Raw genomic sequence first — 22512 nt, forward strand, 5'->3', positions numbered from 1 at the left:
TGGGGCCGGCCGCTGCCTTCGCACACGGCCTGGGGTGAGCGTGTCCCTGCCCCACGCTGCCCTCCCGGCCCCGCTCCCGCCTGCGCAGCGCCGCGTCCCGGCCGGGCACTGGGGCTGCCCGCTCGCCAGCTCCCCTCCGCTGCGAGAACCCGCCGACCTTGTGCAGCGACAGCCCCCGCGTCGCCTGGTCGCCCGCGGGAGGAGGCTGCAGCCTGGCCGGTTTTGCCATTTTCTTCCCCTTTCTCCCCTCCGTCGCCAGCGGCTCTGAAGCGGCACCGCGGGTCCATCCCACCGCCGGGGCCACCCTGGAGCTCCCTGTCGCCTTGTGACCGCCCTCCTCCCCTCCGTTAGAGCTGTGCTGCGCTAACCTGGCCGCTCTGCTGTTTCGGTTGGCTGTGACGATAATTTCCAGGGGATCTTGGAGTATCTTCTCTCGGGTTTCTTGTTTCACTGTGGCAGCAGCAGACCCCCGTGGTCCTGCCTTCTGCCACAGCACGGCTGGGTGGATGTGTAGCGCTGGCTCTGAAGAGGTCGAGATCCCCTCTGACGTGGAGAGGGGCATTTCCCTGATGAAGGGCATGAAAGGCCTGTTCTTCTGAAGGGTAGGGAAGACATTCACGCAGTGGATGCTTTATTGCAAAACCATACTAACTTTTAAAGCATCTTTAAATGCACTGATAGTAGTACAGCCGTCCCAAGGACTAACGCACCGAAGCTGGTCGCCTTTTCTCTATGCTGTGTTAAAGTTAAGAAGAGGGGTTTGGTTTCTGTCTGCTCAATAAATGAATTGTCAGGTTAGTGCTGGGTAGGAGTACAGCCAGCTTCACCTCTGTAATGCTGCTTAGAAGATGTATGAAGCAAGACTTCTGAACTTAATTTTCATAGTTTATTTAGTTTCACATGGCTATCCCAGAAAATTGGAGCCAGATTTTCAAAAGTATTCAGGCATCTAACTCTATTAACAGTCTATAAACCCTGCTTGGTGTCTCGTTCCAGCCAAAACAGTGAGCGGTAGGCATGTCTTCAGTCAGTTCAAAAAGCCAGCTGTTTCTATCTTTTCACATTCCAGTTGCCTTCCGCATTAGTGACAGCGTACACTTTTTTACCTGGGGTTTTTTTCCCCCTAACCTTTCTCTGTGACTTTTTTCTTCTTTTTGCCCCCTCTGCCCCCAGTGGATCCAAGAAATGACCAGATGGGTGTTTCCTCCCAGGCTTTAAGGTGCTTCTGGAGCCCATCACTAACCCAGCCCTGTCTGGGCTGATCTCTGCTGGGGTGGGAGGGGAACAGATGGCCCACTGTCACCTGAGCGGTGGAGTTGTCTCCGAGGGTTGGTGCTCGTTCCACTGCTGTCCCATCGACCGGAGAACCTGTGGCTTGGCCGGGGGCTGCCTGGACCTGCAGTGGGGATGCTGAGGCAGCGTCCTCCTTTCTGACTTGAAGTGGAACGGGGAGGGCAGAAGGAAGACATTTTGTTAATGTGTTTCAACTCATGAGTAGGATAGCTGCCCCCATCTCCTCCCACCCGCCCCAGTAATTATCATCTCTAACGATCAGACTTGTCTGTGGCAAAAGGTGAGCCTTCGGATAGGCCCACCTGCCTCCAAGGTTACACAGGGATGGGATTGCTGCTGCTTCTCACCTCCCTAAAAGAAGCTAAAATCTTTGAGTGGGCCAGTTTCATAACCCGTTGGTATGGTAGTGCTGCTTCAGGTAGAGAAATATGAAGAAAAGCAGTCTGGCTTCTGGGTGCCACCTGGCACTGCATTTTAATCATCGTTTTAGGGCTGTGATGGAGTGGGAGCACATCCCACCTGTGTCTCCAGAAGCCCTGGGTAGAGATGTCAGCTTCCACGAGTCTCTTGCAGCACTGGGAGGAGAGCCTCACCCTATGGGGCCGGGGGACCAGGCGGTGGGCCAGGTGGTCTCCTGCCTTTGGGTATTTTGCAGAACTTGACAGTAGAGAAACTGGTGGGGCCTCATCCCATCCGTGGTGGTCCTGAGCACTGGCTGGCCTGTGATGACCATAGTAAGCCTGTGACATGGTGGCTGACATGTGGCTGGAGAGCCATGGCCTCTGGCTGTGGCTGGTCAACAGGAAGGAAGTGTCATATGTGAGGTGAGTGCCTGGCTCCTGGTGGACCTTGGTGACTTCGGGTGAGTGTGGGGAGCAGGCTGAAAGCACCTCCACTGCAGCGACCCTAAATTTGAGATGTGGAGGGAAGAAGAGATCTTGCCCACCTCATTAACAGGAGCCTGTCTGCTACTGGTTGGAAGGTAAAGGTCAAGATGTGTCCCAAAGGCAGTAGGAATTTGTCAGCTTGGTGCTGAACTCTGAAGGCCCCGAAACTAGTCCAAAACAGAGATGTGGCAAAAGTGTTTTCCCTCCTCCTCCCCGTTGCCATGCTAATGAAGAGAGGTGTCTCTCACCAGCCTGTGCCCTGTGCGGGGGTTATCGCGTGCTCTGCTGTGCCCTCCGGGCAGCAGTCGATGCTGTGCCAGCGCCCCACTGGAGAGGGGGGGCTGTGTGGGCAGTGGGACGGGTCTGGCAGGAGAGGAGCAACCAGAGTGGGTTGTTTTACCTGTACAAAAAGAGGGGAGAACCCCAAAAGAGAGGGAAAGCCTGTATGGTGGCTCTTCAGCTTTCTTTTGTGTTTTAAACTGGTTTTAGCATTACACAGATGAATCTGGTTTGTTTCTCCTAAAATGTAGCAGGTGGCATGGGGAGCTGAGCAGGAGGCAGGCCTGCAACCCCCAGCATGCAGGCAGTCAGGAGATCCCTCTCCATCCAGGTCCCACTGGTGGACTCCCGTTATTTCAGCTGCAAAGAAGCAGGCGCAGGTTTGAACCCGAAACTGCCTGCGCAGGTTTATGGGGGCTCGGCCTGCAGACAGCTTGCGTGGGAAGCAGGAGTGGCTGTGGGCAGGAGCGTGCCTGCCTGCCTCCAGCCTGCCTTCTGCCCTGTGTACTGGTGTGCCTGCCTGCCTGCAGCCTGCCTTCTCCCCTGTGCCTTTGGGAGCAGTGGGATGTAGTTAAAAATGCATGCCTGACTTTTCCAATAGCTGTGGAATTATTTGAAGAAAAAATGGTTATTTCCTTCCTACAGGCATCCCTTTCTGGCTGCAGCCTAGATAGTGCATGCAGCAAGCACCAGTACTTATTATCGAGTGACTAGCAGTTACTTGCTTCTAATAAATTTGCTCTTCTAGACAGTAAGCTACATAGCGTCCATGCTCATGAGGAGATTTAAATGCATTTTGACTGCAGTTACAGTGTCTTTGATAACAAGACTTGGCAATTTTGCTGCAACTGAACTTATAATTAGTTATTTTTTAATTATGCGTGAGTATAAATCAGAGGATGGTGTCTTCTCTTCCAAGCAGAGGTTGGATTGAGGTAACTTAGTCCATTTGGCTATGTCTGCCCCAGAAAGGAGGATTACAAACAGGGTGAAATCGCATTCTGCAGTATTTCCTGCTGCTCGTAATACCTGCACGTGCACTCATGCCCCTAACCCACAAACTCAGGCACCTTCATCTTAGTTGAATGGGTTTAAATATGCAGAATCAATAGTGACAGTAAGTAGGTAGAAGAAATACATTAATTACATCCAGATTCCTGCAAAAAAGCCTGGGGGATGTAGGGAAGGCTAGTGAAATTGATATTTCTCCTTGTGGTAAAAGTGAGCGTCTCCTGGAAAGCGAAGTGTGTCAGATGAAATGTTTCTTGTTCTGCAGTGGGTGGAAAGACACCGGAGCTAAATCCTCTTACAAGGAGCTGTGCCTGCGTGGAAGGCAGCTTCAGGCTGGGTGAGGGGGGCGGCAACGGGGAGAGCACTGGGGGCTGTGGGCACAGTCCCTGGCGAGCGCTCTCCAAGGGTAGGACTTAATCGCTTTTAGTTGGTCTTCCCGTGGCTGAAGGAGCCTGAAGGAGCTCGGTCTTTCAGTGCATCCCCATCAGGAGTACATAGTGTGGAGGGATAGAGAAACCGAAAGTAGCCTTGGGTGACGGTGGTTGTTCACTCGTGCTGAACAGGTGCCTGGCACCTGATGATGCGGTGATGAGATAGGAGATGCTCTGTGCATGGCCTCTCTGGGGCTGTTTTCCTTCCCCCTGTGCCTGCGAAGTAGGGCCAGGGTGCACATAGTCTCGTGGGGAGGCAGGCAGGCGGGTAAGATGGCAGAACTCTTCTTATCTCTGCCCAGAACTGGCGTGTAGGCAGACTGCAAGAGGGATGATGTCTCAGCAAAACTGCTTTCTTAGCCTTTGGAGACACTTCCAGTATGAAGGAAAAGAACTAGAGGCCCCTCGGGAGCAAGCGTGTCTGTCACCCATGCGCTCTGGCTGTGGCGATGTGCCAGGGCACCCGTGTGGTGACCTTGAACAGGTGGGGGCATGCACAGGTTCCTGGTGTCCTGGCTGGAGCCGGAGGTGCTGCTGGAGGAGCTGCAGGGGCTGTAATTTACCATGGCTGCCCTTGCGGTCTGCCTGTAGGAATGCCCGGTCCAGGGAGCACAGCTGCAGCGGGAGGTGCTGGGTGCCCTGCTGAAACTCCCCCAGGCAGGGACGCTTGTGAGTGCACGCAGGGAGAGGAGGGAGCCTGTGAGCTCCCGCTGTGCTGCCTTTGCACCAGGGGGTCCCAAGCCCGGAACAGAGCAGGAAAGACTTAGCCACATAGTCAGCACACCTGGCTGCATATCTTACAATTCCTGGCACCCTGTGCTGTGGCCGTGCAGAGCACAGCTCTCCCTGGTGCTGTTGGATGCCATGGCGGGATGCAGTGGTTGGCTGCCCCAGCACCAGCGTAGGAGCAGTTCTGCCGCCCCACCGTGCCGCAGCAGGATTTGCAGAGCTCATCTGTTGCTGCCCCTGCCCGGCTGTGGCCCTCCCTGCCAGAGCCACTACCTGGGCATGTGGAAGCCACTGCCATCGAAAATTAATCTTAAGCTGCTTTGTTGTTCAGCATGGCAGTTTGTGTAATCCCTCGGGCAAGGCAGGTGGTGTATTTTCTCTCAGACTGCTAGTGCTACTGTGTCTTTGGGCTGAAGAACTGCTGAAGCAATGCTCTGGCACAGGGCAGTGGCTGATTCTGGGTGAGAAGTCCCTGCCACAGGGGGCTCTTCCTGATCATTTGGGCTTTTTTCCTTGTATTTTTGTGGCAGGTCTAAAATGGCAGAACTCCAGCCTAAAAGGCTTCTGGTTAAAATGACTTAACAGCCACTGCTCTTCTCTGAAGTGTTTATCATGAGCTGCCTGTATGGTGCAGGTGTGAGCCCTGGTGTCCCTGCTGGCCTGTGCTCCCTCACCAGGCAGAGCAGGAGGGCTGCTGAGGGTCCGCGGCTGCTCCCAGTCCCACTATGGTTAGGGTTAGCCTTAGTCCAGGGCCATGCGATGGCAGCAGGGCACAGGTACCCGAGCACAGGCACGCTCGTTTCTTGCCCTGCTGCGCTCCCTAGGGAGGGTATTGACCCGTGTGCTGCCATGAGGCTGGGGGCTGCGGGAGCATGTTCCTGTGGCAAGGTGGGCTGTTTCAAATCTAGCAGGGTTATGACGTGCTAATACGTTAACTTTACAAGCGTAAATAATCCCATGAAGTTAACCTTCGAGTATTTTGCTTCTGTCAAGCGAGAAGCTTCGTGCCATGCCAGATCCTCAGGAAGGAAGTGGATTTGATGGACCTGCCTGCACGTTTGCCTGCTCGGAGCCAGGCTGTGGAGAGCAGACAGGATCCGGGCTTGCCTGCAGGAGCAGAGGGAGCTGGGCTTGTGTCCACAGAAGACTTGTACAGTTTTCTGGTGTGACCAAATCAGACAGTCTCATTGCATGAAATAACCCAAATTTATAGCCAGAGCTTCAGAAATGATATCACTTTCAGTTGTTTTATGAATGATGCTGACATCTTTGTTTGGCTGTACAAACTGTACTTGCTTTCTTGGTTGTTGTTTGAAAGACACCTACATTCTCAGTTGTCTCTGTTTAAAAAAAAAAAACAACTCTTAGAACAAAAACATTTTGTTCCAAATTATGCTGTTTCAACATCTTAATCCTCTTGACTCACTAGCATTCGAACTTGGAGCTTCCCAGTTAAACTAAACTGTCATCTAAAACAGCAAGTTGTTGCACTCTTACTCTTTGAGTAATGGGAAAGGACTTTTCAGAGTCCAGGTAACTCAGTGGTTCTTTTTATTTCAGAGAAGGGCAATGACTTGGTACCAGAATCAGACTAATTCCTGCTTGATTAGTTTATGCAAGCTTTATTTTTAAACATGGTGGGAGTCTTCATGGAAATCAGGTGAGAGAGATACAGTCTGTAGTTGTCTGAGAAAAGGAGAATGAAGCCAGTGGATTAGAGCCATAATAAATGCGATCCATGTTCCCCATTCTCCTGTGATCTGCTTAAAAAGCCGTGCTCTTTTTTGTCTCTCATCTCAGATGGTTCGTGACCTTTGGTAACGCTGCTTTCTGCTGGTGCTTCTGTGGGAAGGAGAGGCCTCCTCGCCTGTGCCTGGTGAGGGGAGGTGACATTTTTAGGATCCTTCCCGCAGCAAAGCAGTGTGGCAGGCGCTGGGAGTCTGGGTGGAGGGAGGAGGCTTCTCTCCGTTGGCAGTGACTTTGTGCTTCTCTTGATAAGGGGATCTGTGACTGAGTGGATGCCTTCAACTTCTCTTCAGTGCCCTTCTGTGTAACGGTTGCCAAAGTCCTCTCTGTAACACTACCAAGAAACTCCTCCCTTGGTAGTGGCTGGATGAAAAACGATGGCTAGCGAGGAGGCCAATGGGGAATGTAGCCTCCTGAACTAAAACTAGTGTTTGGTCTGTAGCTGTTCTCCATCTTTGTGGCTTCTTCATGGCTCACCCGTACAGCATTTTGTTATTATTGAAAAAGCTGAAACACTTCACTGATGGTGTATTCTCTACAGAATTATCTCTGGAAAGCCAAGACAGCGAGCATTGCCTGTTCTGAGTTGGTGTTTCAGGGCAAATATTTGTCCAAGTGGTGTGTTAGCATAATATTTCTAATGTCAGGCCAAGGGCATAAGTTCTGGTGCAGAAACGCAAAGGCATGAATCACAGTTGTGAGTTTCAGTGTTTCAGAGGATTTGCTTTTGCCAGTATCTGTGCAAGATACTGTATCCAGACTTTGGTAGTCTGTAATGAGACTTGGCACTGGACAGTAGTACATAATCATTCTTAATCTTGCTATTCTGAAGTAGTAGTGTATTCCTTATTTTAACAAATAAGGTCATATATGGAAAGACCAGGAGCAGAGTTGCAGAGCTGTGTACTGGTTGACCTGTGGCTTGAAAGTGCAAGTATCCATCCAAGTCAGGTTGTTCAGATTTTGAATAAGAAGCTGAAAAATCAGCCAGGCAAGTACAGTGTGAAGAAAGGAAGTTTAGTAGCTCCCAGAAGGCTTGTATAATCTGTATCACAACCCTCCTCGTGGCTTTACCAGCCTGCTGATAAAGTAAACTGTTTTGCATGATAAAACTTCAAACTTCTTAGAGCAAAGCTTTGTGCAAATAGTTCATGGAAATAGAGATTTTTGATATCCACACCTTTTCTGGCAGAAGAGTAGGACACCTTTCCTAAATTTTGAAATGCTATTTTATTTTTCAGTGGCAGAGTTGGCTGCCTTGTCTTAAAAGTCAAGGGAAAATGTTGTGTTCTTAGTATGTGCAAGTTGTGGGAGGTTTTTTTGGGGGGTTTCTGTTTGGTTTTGCTTTGTGGTTTGTTTTTTTTTTTTAAGAAACTAGCATGTTTGTTTTGCGCAGTCTTCCCAGAGAAGCACCTTTCAAACATCCTGACTCTGTCTCTTTCCCTCCCTGTCCTTCTCGCCCTGTTTTAGATCCGGATTGTTTTGTCTCCCGTCCTCCTTTCCCAAGCACGAGGACCCTCCTGCTGACGCTTGCGCTAATGGAGTTGGTGATGGTGGAGATGCTGTGCAGGGCGAAAGGGAGCCACCACCCACTGGTGAAAAGCCTCCCAAAGGAAGCGGTGATGAGCAAGTACCTCCCCTCCTGCCTCCCCCACTGCCTGGCAGCCTTCCTCCTTATCCCCCGTACTTTGAGGGAGCTCCCTTTCCTCGTCCGCTATGGCTACGGCACACGTACAACCAGTGGGTTCCTCAGCCACCACCACGGACTATAAAGAGGACAAGGAGGCGTTTGTCGCGGAATAGAGACCCAGGAAGGCTTATCATGAGCACTATCAGGCTCCGGCCAAGACAGGTGCTCTGTGAGAAGTGTAAAAACACTCTGAACCCTGAGGATGCAAACACAGCTAGGCAGAACGCTAAAACCAGGAGGAAGCTGAACATTCAGGACAAAGAGCAGAAAAAGCACAGTGACTCCGACTACACGGAGAAGAGGAACAAAAGAGAAAAGAGAGAGGATGACAAGTTTTCTGGGGAACTAGTACATCGAACACCAGTTATAAAAATATCCTACAGTACTCCACAAGGGAAAGGAGAAGTTGTAAAAATCCCTTCCCGGGTTCACGGCTCAGTCAAACCATTTTGTCCAGAGCGAATATTGCAGAACGGAGGGGAGGACCAAGAGGAGACCAGAGACTCTGAACGGGGTCGAGAAACCAAATGCTTAATGGACAAGTCAGCAGGCAGCCAGCTTGCTTCCATTCCAAAACTGAAGCTCACGCGGCCGGTGCATTCCAGTGCGGATGTCCCACCCCCAAAGATACGGCTGAAGCCCCATCGCATCAATGATGGTCAGAGCGTTTCAATTTATAAGGCAGAACTTATTGATGAAATAAATGTCCTTCAGAACAGCAGGGAGTCCAATCCTGGCGCATTTTACAATGATGAATCCACAGACAGAAGTTTAGCTGAGATATCTTCAGGGAGTTCAGGTGAAGATGATGACTTTAAAAGATTTCCCCAAGGTAAAGATGGACATGATAACTTGGCTTTCCTTATGAATTATCGTAAAAGAAAAGCAGATTCTTCTAGTTTATCGGTGTGTAGTAACGACAGTCTAGACGAATCCAAGTCTTCTAGTTCAGAAGTAACATCACCAGAAATGTGTGACTTTTTGCCTGGTGATGATGCATCCGTCTCTTCATCTTCAAAAGATGAGCGTAAAATTGTGCCGCCACTAACAGTTAGACTGCATACCCAAAGTGTGTCTAAATGCGTCACGGAAGATGGAAGAACTGTTTCAGTGGGGGATATTGTTTGGGGTAAAATTCATGGTTTTCCATGGTGGCCAGCACGTGTTCTTGACATAAACCTTAGCCAGAAGGAAAATGGGGAACCTTCATGGCGAGAAGCTAAAGTATCATGGTTTGGTTCTCCGACGACTTCATTCTTATCTGTTTCAAAACTCTCTCCTTTCTCTGAATTTTTCAAACTGAGATTTAATCGCAAGAAGAAAGGGATGTATCGGAAAGCTATCACAGAAGCTGCAAAGGCAGTAGAGCATCTGACTCCAGAAATAAGAGATCTCTTAACGCAGTTCGAGACATAACTTTGCCTCCAGTATCAGGTGAGTGCTTGCTGGACTAACGCTTCCCATGAAAAACCTCCTTGTGTTTTTTATCTACGTTCCACTGTTTGTTTGCATTTGTTTTTCCTTAAAAACTGAGGTTGACAATTGTTAAACTTAAATGCCTGGCTGTTGTTGTTGGTAATTTCAGAGTTAAGAGCCTTTAGTTCCAAACCTTTGAGGGGACCATGGGAATTGGAGCCCCTACTTCCAGAGGGGAGTACAAAGCAGTTGACATTGTGAGGAAGCAAACATTGCTTGCTCAAAGAGCTAATAAAATTGTAGTCACGTTTCAGCGAGTGCCGTTTACAGCTAGGATGTGGCGAGTATTGAGGGTAATTCATTTGCGTCAAAACTAATCCTGTGTGGCTGGAGGGCTAATAGGTCCCAGACTTTAAGTTTCTTTGAAATATCTCTTGGTTCAAAGAACTAAAACTCTTCTTGGAATTGAGATTATATTTATCATATCTAGGTACTGATGCCCAGCAGTTACCCATAACAGTTAAGGGCCCTTGGAGGCCCTTTGCTCCCCTGCAGTTTCTCTGACCCCTCTGGTATGGATTTCTTATGAAGGCACTTTCTTTATGGTTCTTCAAAATAATTGTACCAAAATTGTCTTTAACTGGGGAACAGTATTTCAACGTTTCTCACAGCACTTGGGTTTTGGTTTGTGTCTGAAATGTTGGTGCGTTGCTGGGGAATGGCCTGGAAAATCAAATTAAATTCTTTTGGGCTTCACCTGCAACCTCTTTGAGGACATAAGGTGGGAACATAAATGTGGGAGCTGATTCTCTGTAATGCCTCCACGTTTTGCTTTTACTGGTTGCAAGCATGGAGGGGGATGGGACTCCCTTTCTCATCAAACAGTCAAAACTTTGCCCAGGATGAAAATCTGGTGCCTGAAAATACAGGATGTGGTGTGACTAGGAATAGAAATACTATCTGTAATTTCAGTTGATGCTGCCTACTAGGCTGCCCTCAGTGAAGTCCATGGGAAAACTCCAGCAACTTGAATAAGATCTAGAACCATTTTACAACCTTCCAGTCGTCACTATCTAGACAAGACTTCATCTGTGATACTGTTAAACAAGGGGAGGGATTAACTTTTTGTCTGAAAACCATAACTAATCATTAGGAAGAGTCTTGTTGTCAGAGGTCTTGCTTTATATGCTGTGGTTTATTATGTTGTCCCCTAAATTTTTCTACTTTTTTTGTGCTAGAAGGACTGTGTGTACACAAGCCGCTACCACTCCTGCTGTAGACTGTGTTCTTCTCTATCTAAGCTATTTTAATGCAGTGGGACTATGATGGTCAGTGCTCATGTAATTCTGAGGGGAGAAAAAGGAATTTTTTTGTACCCTCTGTCATGGGACTTCACCACTTGCTTGAGTGTGATGAAGGACTTGCTTTGCTTGAGTTGTTATTCCATCCCAGCAAGCCTGGCTGGAGTAAATAATCGGAGTGTGACATGTTCATCCTGTGTGCTCAGGGTGTCTGGACGACTGGACCTTCGAGCAAGTAAAAATGTGTAACTGCAGCAGTAGCATTTAAGCTTCATCCTTGATCTTGCCCCTTCAAATGCTGCTTAACTCTGGCTAAAGACTTTATTATATCAAGAATGTTTGGATTGGACCCAAACTCCTATTAGCTAGATCTGGAGTATAAATAAACCTGATGCCCAGAATACGCTGTCCTCGCCAATGAAAGAATCATGGTCAAAATCCATCGCTCCTGTATGAACAGTGCTCTATTTAAAAGGCAGCAAAGCTTCATCCTTCTCAACTGTCTTCACTGTGTTTGTATGTGCAGTTTGGGACAGCTTTAGCAGACCAGATGTTGTCACTGTTACTGATAGCTGTCTTTGCTGTTTTGAGCTCCGGGTGGGCTGGTATGCCACATCTGGTGGCTCCTGGGGAGGAGAAGGGACAGGGTGAAGAAGCACCTAATGCTTCAGATCAGTCAGATTGGCTGTGCCAGTCAGTCCATGCGGAGTAGGAAAGTGTGTGGCCAAGACGAGCTCAAAGTCCAGACCTGGAAGTCAAAATGGGATGATGTTTGCCCATCGCACGTTAGCCTAAGGAAAATGCTGCCCATTCTTACCAGTAGGACCACTGCAGATGTGGTGCTAATGGTAAGACCTGGCCACGAGGTGTGGCGTGAAAGGCTGTGGGGCAAGGCCTCAAGAAGGAAAAGAAGCACTTGCTCTGGAGGAGACCTGGGTTATTGCAGACACAGTGGGTATCTGAGCTATAGGTACAGAGCAGAAGTGGTGGAGCAGGTCTGTAAGCTGGGGGAAAGAAGAACATGTTGAGAATGATAAGAAAATGATGGGATGGCCTGGATTGGACCAGACCCTCCCTTCCCTCTGTACCCTTCAGCCAAACCTCTGTGTATATATGGGTATATAGATACATTTAAAGCCTATCGCCATTTCATTGGCCTCCTTCAGCTGGCTTTCCACAGATGATTTTCTGCCTTACATGTGTCTAAGGTGAGCTGCCAACACAGTCTGCCTGTCTGGAGATGACATGATAGTTGGACAAACAGCTGCAGTTGCTCAAAACTAGAAAAGCAGAACAAAACAACTTCCCATGTTCCACGTGTCACATTTACTTAGATTCCTGATTAGACCAGCATGTCCAGTCTTTTGGTACATCACTTATAAAACAACTCATTATTTCGGAGACTTGCCCTGCACCTAATTCTCTCCATTCAGGAGGATTGAATTTTATTGATTTCCCTGAATTTCTCTAAGGTAGAACTGACATGTTTCCATCAGTTGCTCATCAACTGTTCTTTCCTGAATCGTGTAACTCAAGTTTTCACTAACGTTTGCAATTCCTGAGTCCTAGGACCACAATGACGTTTGAGCTACGGTTAAATATCTGAAAGCTTTGAGGCTTTTTCAAGGCAGTACAGCCTTACATCTGTTAAAGTAGTTTCTAAGAGCAGACATCTGACTGGTAGTGTTGCACGTTGCTGCTGTAAAATCCATTGTGCTGCGACTTCGTCGGCGGCTGCACAAGGGCTCGGTATCGTTAGCACAGAACAAGAACAAGAGTCCAGGAGGTGCCTTCAGCAGCAGCACTTTGCTAATGCCACTTGTGCTAATCCTGGGCACGGCAGAAGTTTGCAACTGTTGACATTTTCTGTTGTGAAATTTTCTGTCTTCTGGCATGTGATGCTGTTCTGCAAAGCATGGAGGGTAATTACTGGAAAAAATGTACAAACAACTCAGGTAATTTGTGAATGCATCTAAAACTGGAAGCAACTGGATTTTTTTTTAAACTTGGTTTGGGCTGCAAAAGCTGGTATCATTTTATGTTTTTATTCTGTTCTTACACTTTTCTTGCAAAGAAAATACTTTATTAAAACACTGTCGTTAACTGACTAGTAAAACAAGGTTTCTGGAAAAACAACAGGGAGACTAGCAATCTGTAGAAGTCAAGTTTGTAAGACATTCTTGGTTTAGAGTAGTGCCAGGAGAAAAATGCCCACTCAGCATCTTCTCATGCCACTTTGTAGCTTCTACTTGTGTGTCACGTGCAGAGAGCTGCTATCACGCTGCCCGTGCTGCAGAGACGTCTGTGCTGTAGCTGGGCACTTGGTGAGTTACTCTTACCTGGTTTTAAAGCACCAGATACTGGCTCACCTCCACTTGTCATGCTTTTATGACCACAGGCCTCTGTTCTTAGCAGAAGGTGGCTGTGACCAGACCCAAGGCTCTGGTAGTGCCAGGATAATGGACGGCATTACTTCCCCGTGGAGTCTGACCTGCTGGTATGCCAGGCCCCCGCACTGTGTCAGCAGCCCTGTCCTGCAGGGTGGTAGCCGGGGTGCAGCCCGATCCCTCACCATGGCTGCCTTGAGCACAAAGGCTGGTTGCCCCTAGCCCAGAGCGAAGGATGTTTGCCTTTCTCGTAAGGAAAGCCCGTCTGAGGGCCGGGAAGTCAGAGCGAGGCCATGGCCTGGCTGCTCTTGGCAAGGCCTGCGCTTCACAGCACTGCTTCCTCCTCCAGGTGTGGGATACCTGAGGCAACGCTAGCTGGGGTTGTGTGGTTGTGTTTGCTGCTCCTTGGGATTGCTTCGGCTGCTCGCTTCCCTCCCCTGCTGCCTGTGGCTGAGAGCTGAAGAGGTGGCCTGCTGAAAAGGGGGGCCTGGGGGTGCTGGTATCGCAGAGACGTGGCCAGAGGGGCAGGGGGCACAGCTGGGCGCACTGCCATGCGTGCCAGGAGAAGGCCAGAAGAAGATAAGCCTGATGTTCAGGAAGTCACGATGGTGTCACCAGGGATGGACATCTTGGGGCTGTTTGCCCGGGGTGGTACTGAGCTCCCCGTGGGAAGCAGTGGCTGCAGAAGTGGCTGCCCACGCAGGTGACCTCTCAATGCGCAAGGGGCAGCTGTCCTTCCAGTCCATCCTGATAGAGGTGGCTTTGCTTCCCTCATTCCTGTGGCATTCCACCCCCCTTCCCTGTGTAACTGCCTGTGAGGCTGGGCTGTGGGCCTGCTTGGATGCTTGTCATCCATCATCCGTTTTGGCTGTGGGACACTTGTCTCCAGAGTTGTTTCAGATAGTCAGGAAAGTCTTCGAGAGCTGGGGTGTTGCCTGCGGCGTGCCAAGCACGCGTTTCTCAGCAGGGGCAGTAGGCCTGTGTGTGGGACCTGCTCTGAGATCCAGACCTGCGGGCTTTGGCACTCCAGCCTTGACTTTTTTCTTGGGAATAAGAAAATCTCATGTGCTTTTGCATTTTGCTTTCTGTTCACTTCCATGATAATGCCATATTTAAACTTGCAGCTGCATAAACTTCAAATTCCTTGAGCCAAACAACTGCTCTTCTGTTGTCTTTCACAGTGATGAGCACCCCAGCTTATTTCTGGTTTTATAACAAAGAGGTTTGCTGGCATACCCAGGGCATTGCGTTCAGCCACCAGAGAGATGCAGTCGAAGGGCGTGCGATGCAGTGTGCTGAGCATGCTCCTGGTCTGGAAGGGAACCCCTGCACAGGGCAGGGGTGGACCCTTCAGGGCTGGTGTCATACACGTGGTGTTGGGGACTAGTAGTCGATGGGGCCACAGCTCCAGCTCTGCCACAGGCTGGGGTGCAGGAGGGAAGGAGACCCACGTTTCCTAAGGCTGCCCTGTCCGTGCTCCAGGAAGCACATCATGTGGTGGGATCGGGGGCTTTTCAAGGAGTGTGTGTTGCTCCAGCCCCGCTGTGTGGTTAGAGTGCTGGTCTGTGCAGGTACAGGGCCCTCGGCAGGCTGAGCAAATCCTGCAGTGCCGCGAGGCTGGGTCTCTTGTTCTAATCTGTGATCCTCCTGAATGGCTCCTCATGACACACCTCCCCTCCCTGCCCACAGCCCTTTCATGCAGTAAAACTTTTTATAAAAATTGCTTGTAGATTTTCACGCAGAGATGTATATGAAACAAGTTTACAATATGTATATTCATTTGCTTTTTCAGTCTGGAAAATCCTTTATTCTTCCTCCCTCTCTTTATCCCCTCTGTGCCCAAGCTGTGGCTGTGGAACCATTAAACTTGAAAATACTGGCTTTTGAAGGTTTTAATTTTACTGCTATTAGCTTAATAGACCCTCAGTATCAGTACGTTTAGCCATTCATCACAAAAAGCACAGTGCTACTATGTACAACAAAATCAAAGCTTATTGCATACTTGCTATGTATAGTAAGCGCTAACATAAAATTTGGAACATTGGGTTATGACTTCACCTTCAAAGATGTTCAGGGCTTTGTATGTGCATGTAGCCAGTACTGCTTGCCAGCAGTTTATGAAGCAACATAAATCACTCTTCTTTTTCCTTTTACCTCTTCTCTTCTGCTCTACCAGTGGCACAAAAAGGTCGTACAACTTTATGTGTGGTGGTGATTGCTGTGATAGCTAAAGTTTAAAAACACCTGCCTGGTAACGTGAAATATTTCAGCCCAGAAGATGAATGCTTGAGATTTTTCTTGGCCTGGTTTCTAGATGGTTCAGTCAACTAAAACCAAGCATCCAACTTAATTACTGTTTCTCAGTCTTCCTCCAAACAGCTTGGAGTCAGCGTCTCTGCATACTAATACAAAGTAGGAGAACAAGTCTAAAATAGACTGCATTGCATACTTGTGTGCCCCAGCGCTGGACGTCTGGAGCTGCACGTCTGGTGGCATCCTGCTGATTTTCCTGTTCCCGAAAGCGTTTGCACGTTTGTCTTGTGACCACTGCGACTGCATTTGGAGACAGCTAGATCCGTGCTGCTTCTCCCTGTTTGTGCCATCGGTTGCCCCTCTTTCCCTCCATGCTCTGCTCCCAGGCATAGTTTTTGGAAATGCCAGCAAGCCATACATTGTGCTATTTCTAACTGCACACGAGCTGTGTAGATGCCCAAGAATGCGATCTGCTTATGTGAGCTGTAACTTCAGCTGCCGAAGGAAATTTGTATCAACCGAAAGGCTTAACAACTCCCTTGGAAGCAGAGCAAGCTGCTCTCTGGACTGAGGATCTCCAAGCCCCATCTGAAGCTTTGGGTATCTGCTAGTTGTGCTAGCCAAGTGTGCCCACGGTGAGCGGAGAGGGTGGGTGTCCCTCTTGCGGTGTCACTAGCCTGCTGTGCACTCGGTGCTGGTTGGATCTGTGCAGGAGCTGGGTCTGTGCTGGGGGCTCAGGGCGACGGGTGCTTTCAGTGAAGCGCGCAGGGGGCCAGGCTCCGCAGAGCAGCCCCTTCCACAGTGCTGCTTCCTGGGGTGGGAGAGAGAGGCCATGTCCACGTGGTGAGGAGAGCTGTCTGGACAGAGCCTGGAAATTTGCTGCTTTGAAAACTTTTACAAATAGTGTGACTTCCTGTAAGAAGTAAAAATGAAATTTCTGTAGCTTTTCCTGAATTGCATTTATTTACTCATTTGGTTTTTAAACTCAAATGGAGGTGTCTAAAACTGCGGCTACAATTCCCCTTTTCACATCAAGCACAGCGAGCATGGCAGGGTGGGACCTCAGGCAGAGGGCTGGCTGACGTGCAGTTTGGAGTGAGCAGCACTGGTCAGCCGAAGGGGTAAAGCCCTTACCAAGGGAGTCCTCTTGCCTCTAGGTAAGGCTCAAAAGTTCATCCTACTTCTGTTGCGGTTAAGCAGATACTTGCAAAGTCTTGAGCACCACCAAGTTGCACATACAGAAAGGCTACTTTGGGCCAAGAAGGAATACAGGATTTTTGGAAACTTGGGGATAGCTCTGTGTAAAGAAGGGTGCCTGTTACTCTGAAGGAGAGGAATGAACAAAATCTTTATACAATAGCCGTGCATTGTTAATGCCACATGCAGCTGCTTGGCTCGTGAGGCCTGGTGACACAACAGGGTGACACAAATATTTCCCATTTTAATATTTCCCATTTTAATGCTTAGGTGTGAAAGGTAGAACTTTGAACCCAAAATCAATGTGAAGACTCTTAAATGTTGAAAAACTTGCAAACTGTTGTTTTTCAGCCTTGATATGTGTTTTGTTTTTTCTGTAAGTACCCATCGCTGACACAGGGATCAAGGTGAATGGGAGTGTGTGGGCTGAGTGACAAACTCCGTAACTTCTGCCTAATAAAAGACTTAAGGAAGCTGCTTGCCTTTATCCTGCAAACTAGATGAGGATGAGCTGGTGCCTGGTTTATTTTTTTTAATCTGCTTGATGCATCTGTTTTGCACTCTGTATGTACCTTTACAGAATATGTGGGTTTTGCATTAACTAGTTTATGAACTCACATCCTGAGATTACGTACATCTGAAGTAGGCTTCTTGGGTCCGGCAATGACAACAGAGGTGGGGCTTAATACCTTGACTTCTGGAGTGCTTGTGCTCTTCACACCTACAGTCCCTGCACTCCAAATCTCCAGCTCTTCAATCATTTGGAAGGTGCTCTTTCACTTCTCCTGGTGCTGTCTCTGCCCTGGAGCAGAGTGGGGTCCTGCTGTGCGCACCGGCGGCGACATCCATCTGGTGCGTGAGGGCAAGGGCTGTGCCTCCCACCTGTCCCGAGGCTGCCGGGCTGGGCCCAGTGCCTGTGGGCAGCAGAAGGCTCTTTGTGCTCCCGTCCCTACAGATGCAGCATGGAGCAAAGGTCCACGTGTGGCTCCTCTGCCTGTGCAAGCGAACATGACTCATCTTGCCTTAGCAAGAGGGTCACAAATGCTCTCCAGCATCTTGTGCCTGAGTCTTTCCCACATGAAGTCTGTCAGCTGCCCTGCATTAGTTGTATAATCATCTCTTGGTCTCTGGGTATGCATGTCTCTCTGGAAGGGAGGAGCAGGGGATTTTTTATTAATGAAGGCTTTTTTTCATTAAGTTGATTAATTTCTGAAGGAGCAAATGCTTTTAACTGATGTACCAGTTCCTGTTTAATCTGCATTAGATTCTTGCTATTGTAGGATCAGACAGATTTGTTTTCTTTATAAAGTGTATTTCCTGTGTGCTCTCTGCAGTTGAAGAAATGAATTGCAGCAAAATTACTAGTTTAACTTCCCTTATGAATGATGACTTGCTCTATTTTGATTCAAGCCAATAACTTGAGCCTTTTCTTCACGCAGAAAGCAACCCTTTCTAAAAGCAGAAAACCCTCGAACCTGATACAGGATTTTTCATAGAGATGCTCGGATGATAGAGTTTAATATTGGAGAACATAGCTGCCAGCCTGTTCAAGTCAGCTGGATCCTGATGCCTTGGGAGTTGGAGACGGTTCCAAAACCCCATCCAGCAGGTCAGGGACGGGGGTCCCAGCTGCCATCCAGTAACCCCCACTCACACCGGCCCTCCTCCCGCAGGAGGAAAGCATTGGAAGGAAGGACGGACTTTCCCAGTCTGCTGCCAGCAGCAGCCTCTCTGCCCTTCCCCTTGCCTTCTGCTGATGACTCAGGCTGTTAAGCAGGTACTGTCTTTAGAAATGAAGCCCTGCAGGAGCCAGTCGACTGCCTGTCAGAGGTCCTCTGGGCCCCCTGTCCCTCCTCCTCAGGGTTGCGGGAAGATATGACCACTTGATCCTCCTGAGCTTAAGCCAGGGTTGCCTCGCTGCCCTTCCCTCAAGGGGAGATGTCTGGAGGAAGACTGATTTGGCGATGCTCAATTACAGCCTGTTGTTAACTGCATTATGATTAGAAAATATTCGTCAAAATAAGCTGCTTGGGTGGAGAAAATGAGCAGGCTTCTTGCTGCCATTGCTTCCCAACCTGCCAGGACACGCAGGATAACCGGGGCTTGTGCCACTCGCAGGACTGTGATGGGAGAGGGTTTCAGTGCCGCAGCGCTCCGGGGCTTTCCAAAGAAACCATCTGAAGGAGATGGGTTCCTGATTCCGGCTCCGGCACGTGTGCTTGTCTCTTGGTCTTCACCTGGAGCTAGTCTGTGAGTGTCTGCTGGTGGTGGAGGCGCAGCCCTGGATGCCCAGCAGCACACCAGTACACGCAGGAACCCCTTCAGTGCTGCACCTGGTACTCTCACGAAGGCAAAAGGTGTGGGGCCCAGGGTGCTCCCTGTGCCACGGAGGGGGTGTTAGGGATGTCCTGCACTTGTCTCTCCTGAAGGGTCAAGGTGCGAGTCCCCTTAGCGGTTCTGCAGGCAGAGCTGGTGTGAGCAGGGTCTCCACGCATCAACACACTTGGGATGCAGTAATCTCAGAAGATAAATCAGCTTTCTGCACTCTGTGGCAGCTGTTAAATCTGAATTTGTGAATGGCTTTATTTCATCCAAAACTTCATTTTTTTTATTATGAATAAGCACTCGGCTTCAGGAGAGTTTTCTTGGCTTTCCTTTCAACATACAGCTTAGCACACGGGCTGCTAGATCATGCCGTTGTCCTGAGTCAGTCGGTCTGTTATGTATTCATTACTCATACATATTTCGAGGCTACAGCAATGTCCAGAAAGTAGTGTTTAAGCTGCTGCTCCATCTTGAAGATTTTTTTTTCTTCCCAACAGAAATATCTGAAGTTTTCCAGCAAAGTGAGAGCATATGAGTGACTGTCGCTGTGTTGCTCCTCTTGAACACATGTTGAAAACTCCTGGGTCTGCTCAGGGGTTTTTTAAAACAGACACCTGAGCTTTCATAGGAGGTGGCCTCTGTCCCCTTGCCGAGCCTGGGCTGTGGAGCTCTGTGCTTCCAGGCTGGGGACAAGTGCCTGCCCGTCCGCAGGCACACAGAGCTGAGCAGGGCGGTAAGGTTTCAACATTTCGAGATGTGGAGCATCAGCTGTTTTAAAGCAGTTTGCCATTTTGCTGGTAGCACCAACTTTCTGCTCCCAGAGGGGAGAATCCCCCTGATCTTTGCCCCCAGGTAATCTCAGCGAGCAGCTGCAGTTCGGCCTCATCCCTGTCCCTACGAAGGGGCAGCGTCTGCCCTTGCACAGGCAGAAGCCTTCACTGGGAGGTTGTTTGGCATCGTGCTTCCTTCCTCCAAGTGTGAAAATCACAAAGAATAAAACTGGCCTGAGGGCTTGCCATTACCTCCCCAACAAGGAAATGCATTTTTTTCCTGTTTAGACCAAATATTCTCAGTCTGTAATCTGTCTCTCAAGGGTCAGCTTTTTGCAAAAACTATTTGAGGGATATTCTGCCAAGTCCATGGACCTCACTAAGGCTTTGGTAGGTGTAAGATAATAAGCCTGCAAGTGAGTTTGTTGTGTGCTCTTGAAAATCTCGCCATTCATCAGAAGGCAAATTAATAGATTCTCCTGCAAGATTAAGTATGAATTTATACTCTGTCGACCATAGGTAATAGAGCTTTGTTGTGAGACATCCCAGTTTCTTAGGAGCAGGATGATTCTGCTAAATACTGAAGGAGTTTATGAAACCTGATTGCAGTCCTTCTCTGGAATATAGGTTTTAGGGCAGATGTTCATGGTGTATTCAACCAGCTCTTTGAAGTCTCAATTGTATGGGCAATACTGAAGATCATTCTGGATGCTGAGTATGGGCAAATCAGTTGTCGCTTTTGGTTCCATGCCCGCAGAAGAGGTGCTGCTGCATTTTCAGCAGCATTGGAAATGTGATCATCTTCCTGTGTTTCGTGTTGGTGTTCTTGGTTTATTGTGCTCTGTATTTGCAAGTCACAAACCTCAACTGTGAGGGGTTTTTAAAGGTCTTTGATCTTTTGCTTCATAGCATTGATCCTGTTTGTCAGGAACACGGATTTGAGCCTGTGTGTCCTGTGGTTCTGACTTGGCCACATTATTTATTTTGGCACGGACGTGTGTTAGGGCTGGTCAGACTTTTGAACTGGCTCAAGCTGAATGGCGTTTGAAGTGTGGTGCAGTGATGCTTTTGCAGTTGAAAAGTGTAAGTGTAGATCTCCATGCCATTTTTTCATTCATTTCTGTATCACTGAGTTGTTTCACATGCGTTCTCGTTTCTTCACTTGATCATGAAGACAAATGGATCCTCCCTTTGAACTCTTTCAAGGCTTCCACTCTGTAACCTGACTTACAGGGTCAGTGCAAGTACCTCTTGCGTGCAAGGGTACAGATGAGGACTTCTCTCTTTTGTAGTTTTTTGTTTTGACAGGCACATCCCTCTCTAGTAGATGTATCTTTTCAAGCCTGTCATCTGCCTTTAGTCTTAGTGGCTGGTATCTGGTGAGAAGGCCAGATGACAGCAGTGTAACACATCAAGCGTGGGTAGTTTTGTTACCTTTTGGTAGCTGTGATTTAGAGTGCATGGTTTTGCACTTCTGAATTCAGAATGAGCATCTTGCGTGCTCTCATTGCCTGAAGGCTGGTCAGTTGTGGTCTGGTGCGCTCGGATACAGTCATCTTCGGATGGCTGCGTGGGAGGGGAGCAGTGCATGGTCCTTCAAGAGACACTGGCCGTCCCAAGGGATCCACAGTGCTGCTGTGGCATGCACTTGCTTCTGCAGCCTGAAACGAGCAGCGGTCCGGGGTGGGAAGGGGAGCCTGTGGTGGGTCCGAAGGGAAGCGGGGTGTCTTTTATCTCTGGAGGCAGAGTGAGAAGGTGGCGTGGCTGCTCTGCTTCTTCATTAACGCGATTGGGGCACTGCAGCAGCGGTCGATGTCTTGCGCAGTTGCAGGTACTTAGAAAAGCTTCTGTACGGCTTGCTCTCAAGGGGAAAATAATCCTATTTTATAGATTGTGTTTGAAAAGTGGAGGCAGATGTTCTTCACGTGGCGCTCTCTGTAGGGACTCATGGCAGACTAACCTACAGTAACCCACCCTGAATGGGGACTTAAAAGTCTTTAAGCCAGAGACTGAAGATTTATTCTCGTCACTGAAATTCATACCATGTCTGTCTTGGAGAAAATTCCCGCTCTTACTTTGGGTTTGTTAACTTGACGAGTTCCTTCCAAAGCTGTAGCTGCTGCTGGTTTTGCCTGCTGGACCAGCTGGGAGCAGGAGAATTCCTGGCTATATTTAGAGGAAACCTGGAGCGTGTGCCTCGCCGCTAATGCCGGTCCGTTCCATGCTGCCTGCAGTAACCTCTCCCTCTTTCACTTTCTTCAAGGTAACAGAAGATAAGAGCACAGCTGTTCTTCTAGAGGGTCACGAAGTCTGTAAACATCCTGACATGCTCCCCAGGAGAATCTGGAGGTTGCCATGCGTATGGCAGGAGGACGAGTTTCCTTGTCAGATTGCACTGCTTTTCATCTGGGACAGGTGACAGGCACCGGGACTTGGAGTTAGGTGGCTCTCCTGGTGTGAGGCTGGCAGGAAAGTCTTAAGGATATCTTACCCTAGAATGAGAATTTGACAAGTCATACAGCAATGAACTAGGAGAACAGCAAAAACCACAACTTGGAATGTATTTATTACTTAAAAGTTAGCTATTCTTGATAAAATCCCAAAAATTATTGCTGCTGCTTATTTTACTTACAGATTTCACACACTTGTTAATTTTAAAGCTACCAAACTTTTACTCAATACTGTACTCTGAGAAATGTAATTGGAGCAGGACATGCAATAGAATGAAATCATTGTAGTGTCTTAAGTACAATGGACTCACTTTTGTGTCTATTAAAACTTGGAAAATGTGCAACAC

The 22512-nt window shown here is 48.7% G+C and overlaps 1 protein-coding gene across 1 annotated transcript; it reads left to right on the forward strand.

Moving 5' to 3' along the window:
• Positions 1–2210: 2210 nt before the first annotated feature.
• Positions 2211–22512, forward strand: PWWP2B (PWWP domain containing 2B). The gene is made up of 4 exons (XM_019471654.1): positions 2211–2275; positions 2711–2839; positions 7847–9500; positions 21979–22512. The coding sequence occupies exons 1-3, from the start codon at positions 2211–2213 to the stop codon at positions 9480–9482; spliced, it is 1830 nt and encodes a 609-aa protein (XP_019327199.1). The 3' UTR covers positions 9483–9500; positions 21979–22512.

The sequence above is a fragment of the Aptenodytes forsteri genome, unplaced genomic scaffold (assembly GCF_000699145.1).
Source record: "Aptenodytes forsteri isolate BGI_AS27 unplaced genomic scaffold, ASM69914v1 Scaffold15, whole genome shotgun sequence".
Lineage (NCBI taxonomy): Eukaryota > Metazoa > Chordata > Aves > Sphenisciformes > Spheniscidae > Aptenodytes > Aptenodytes forsteri.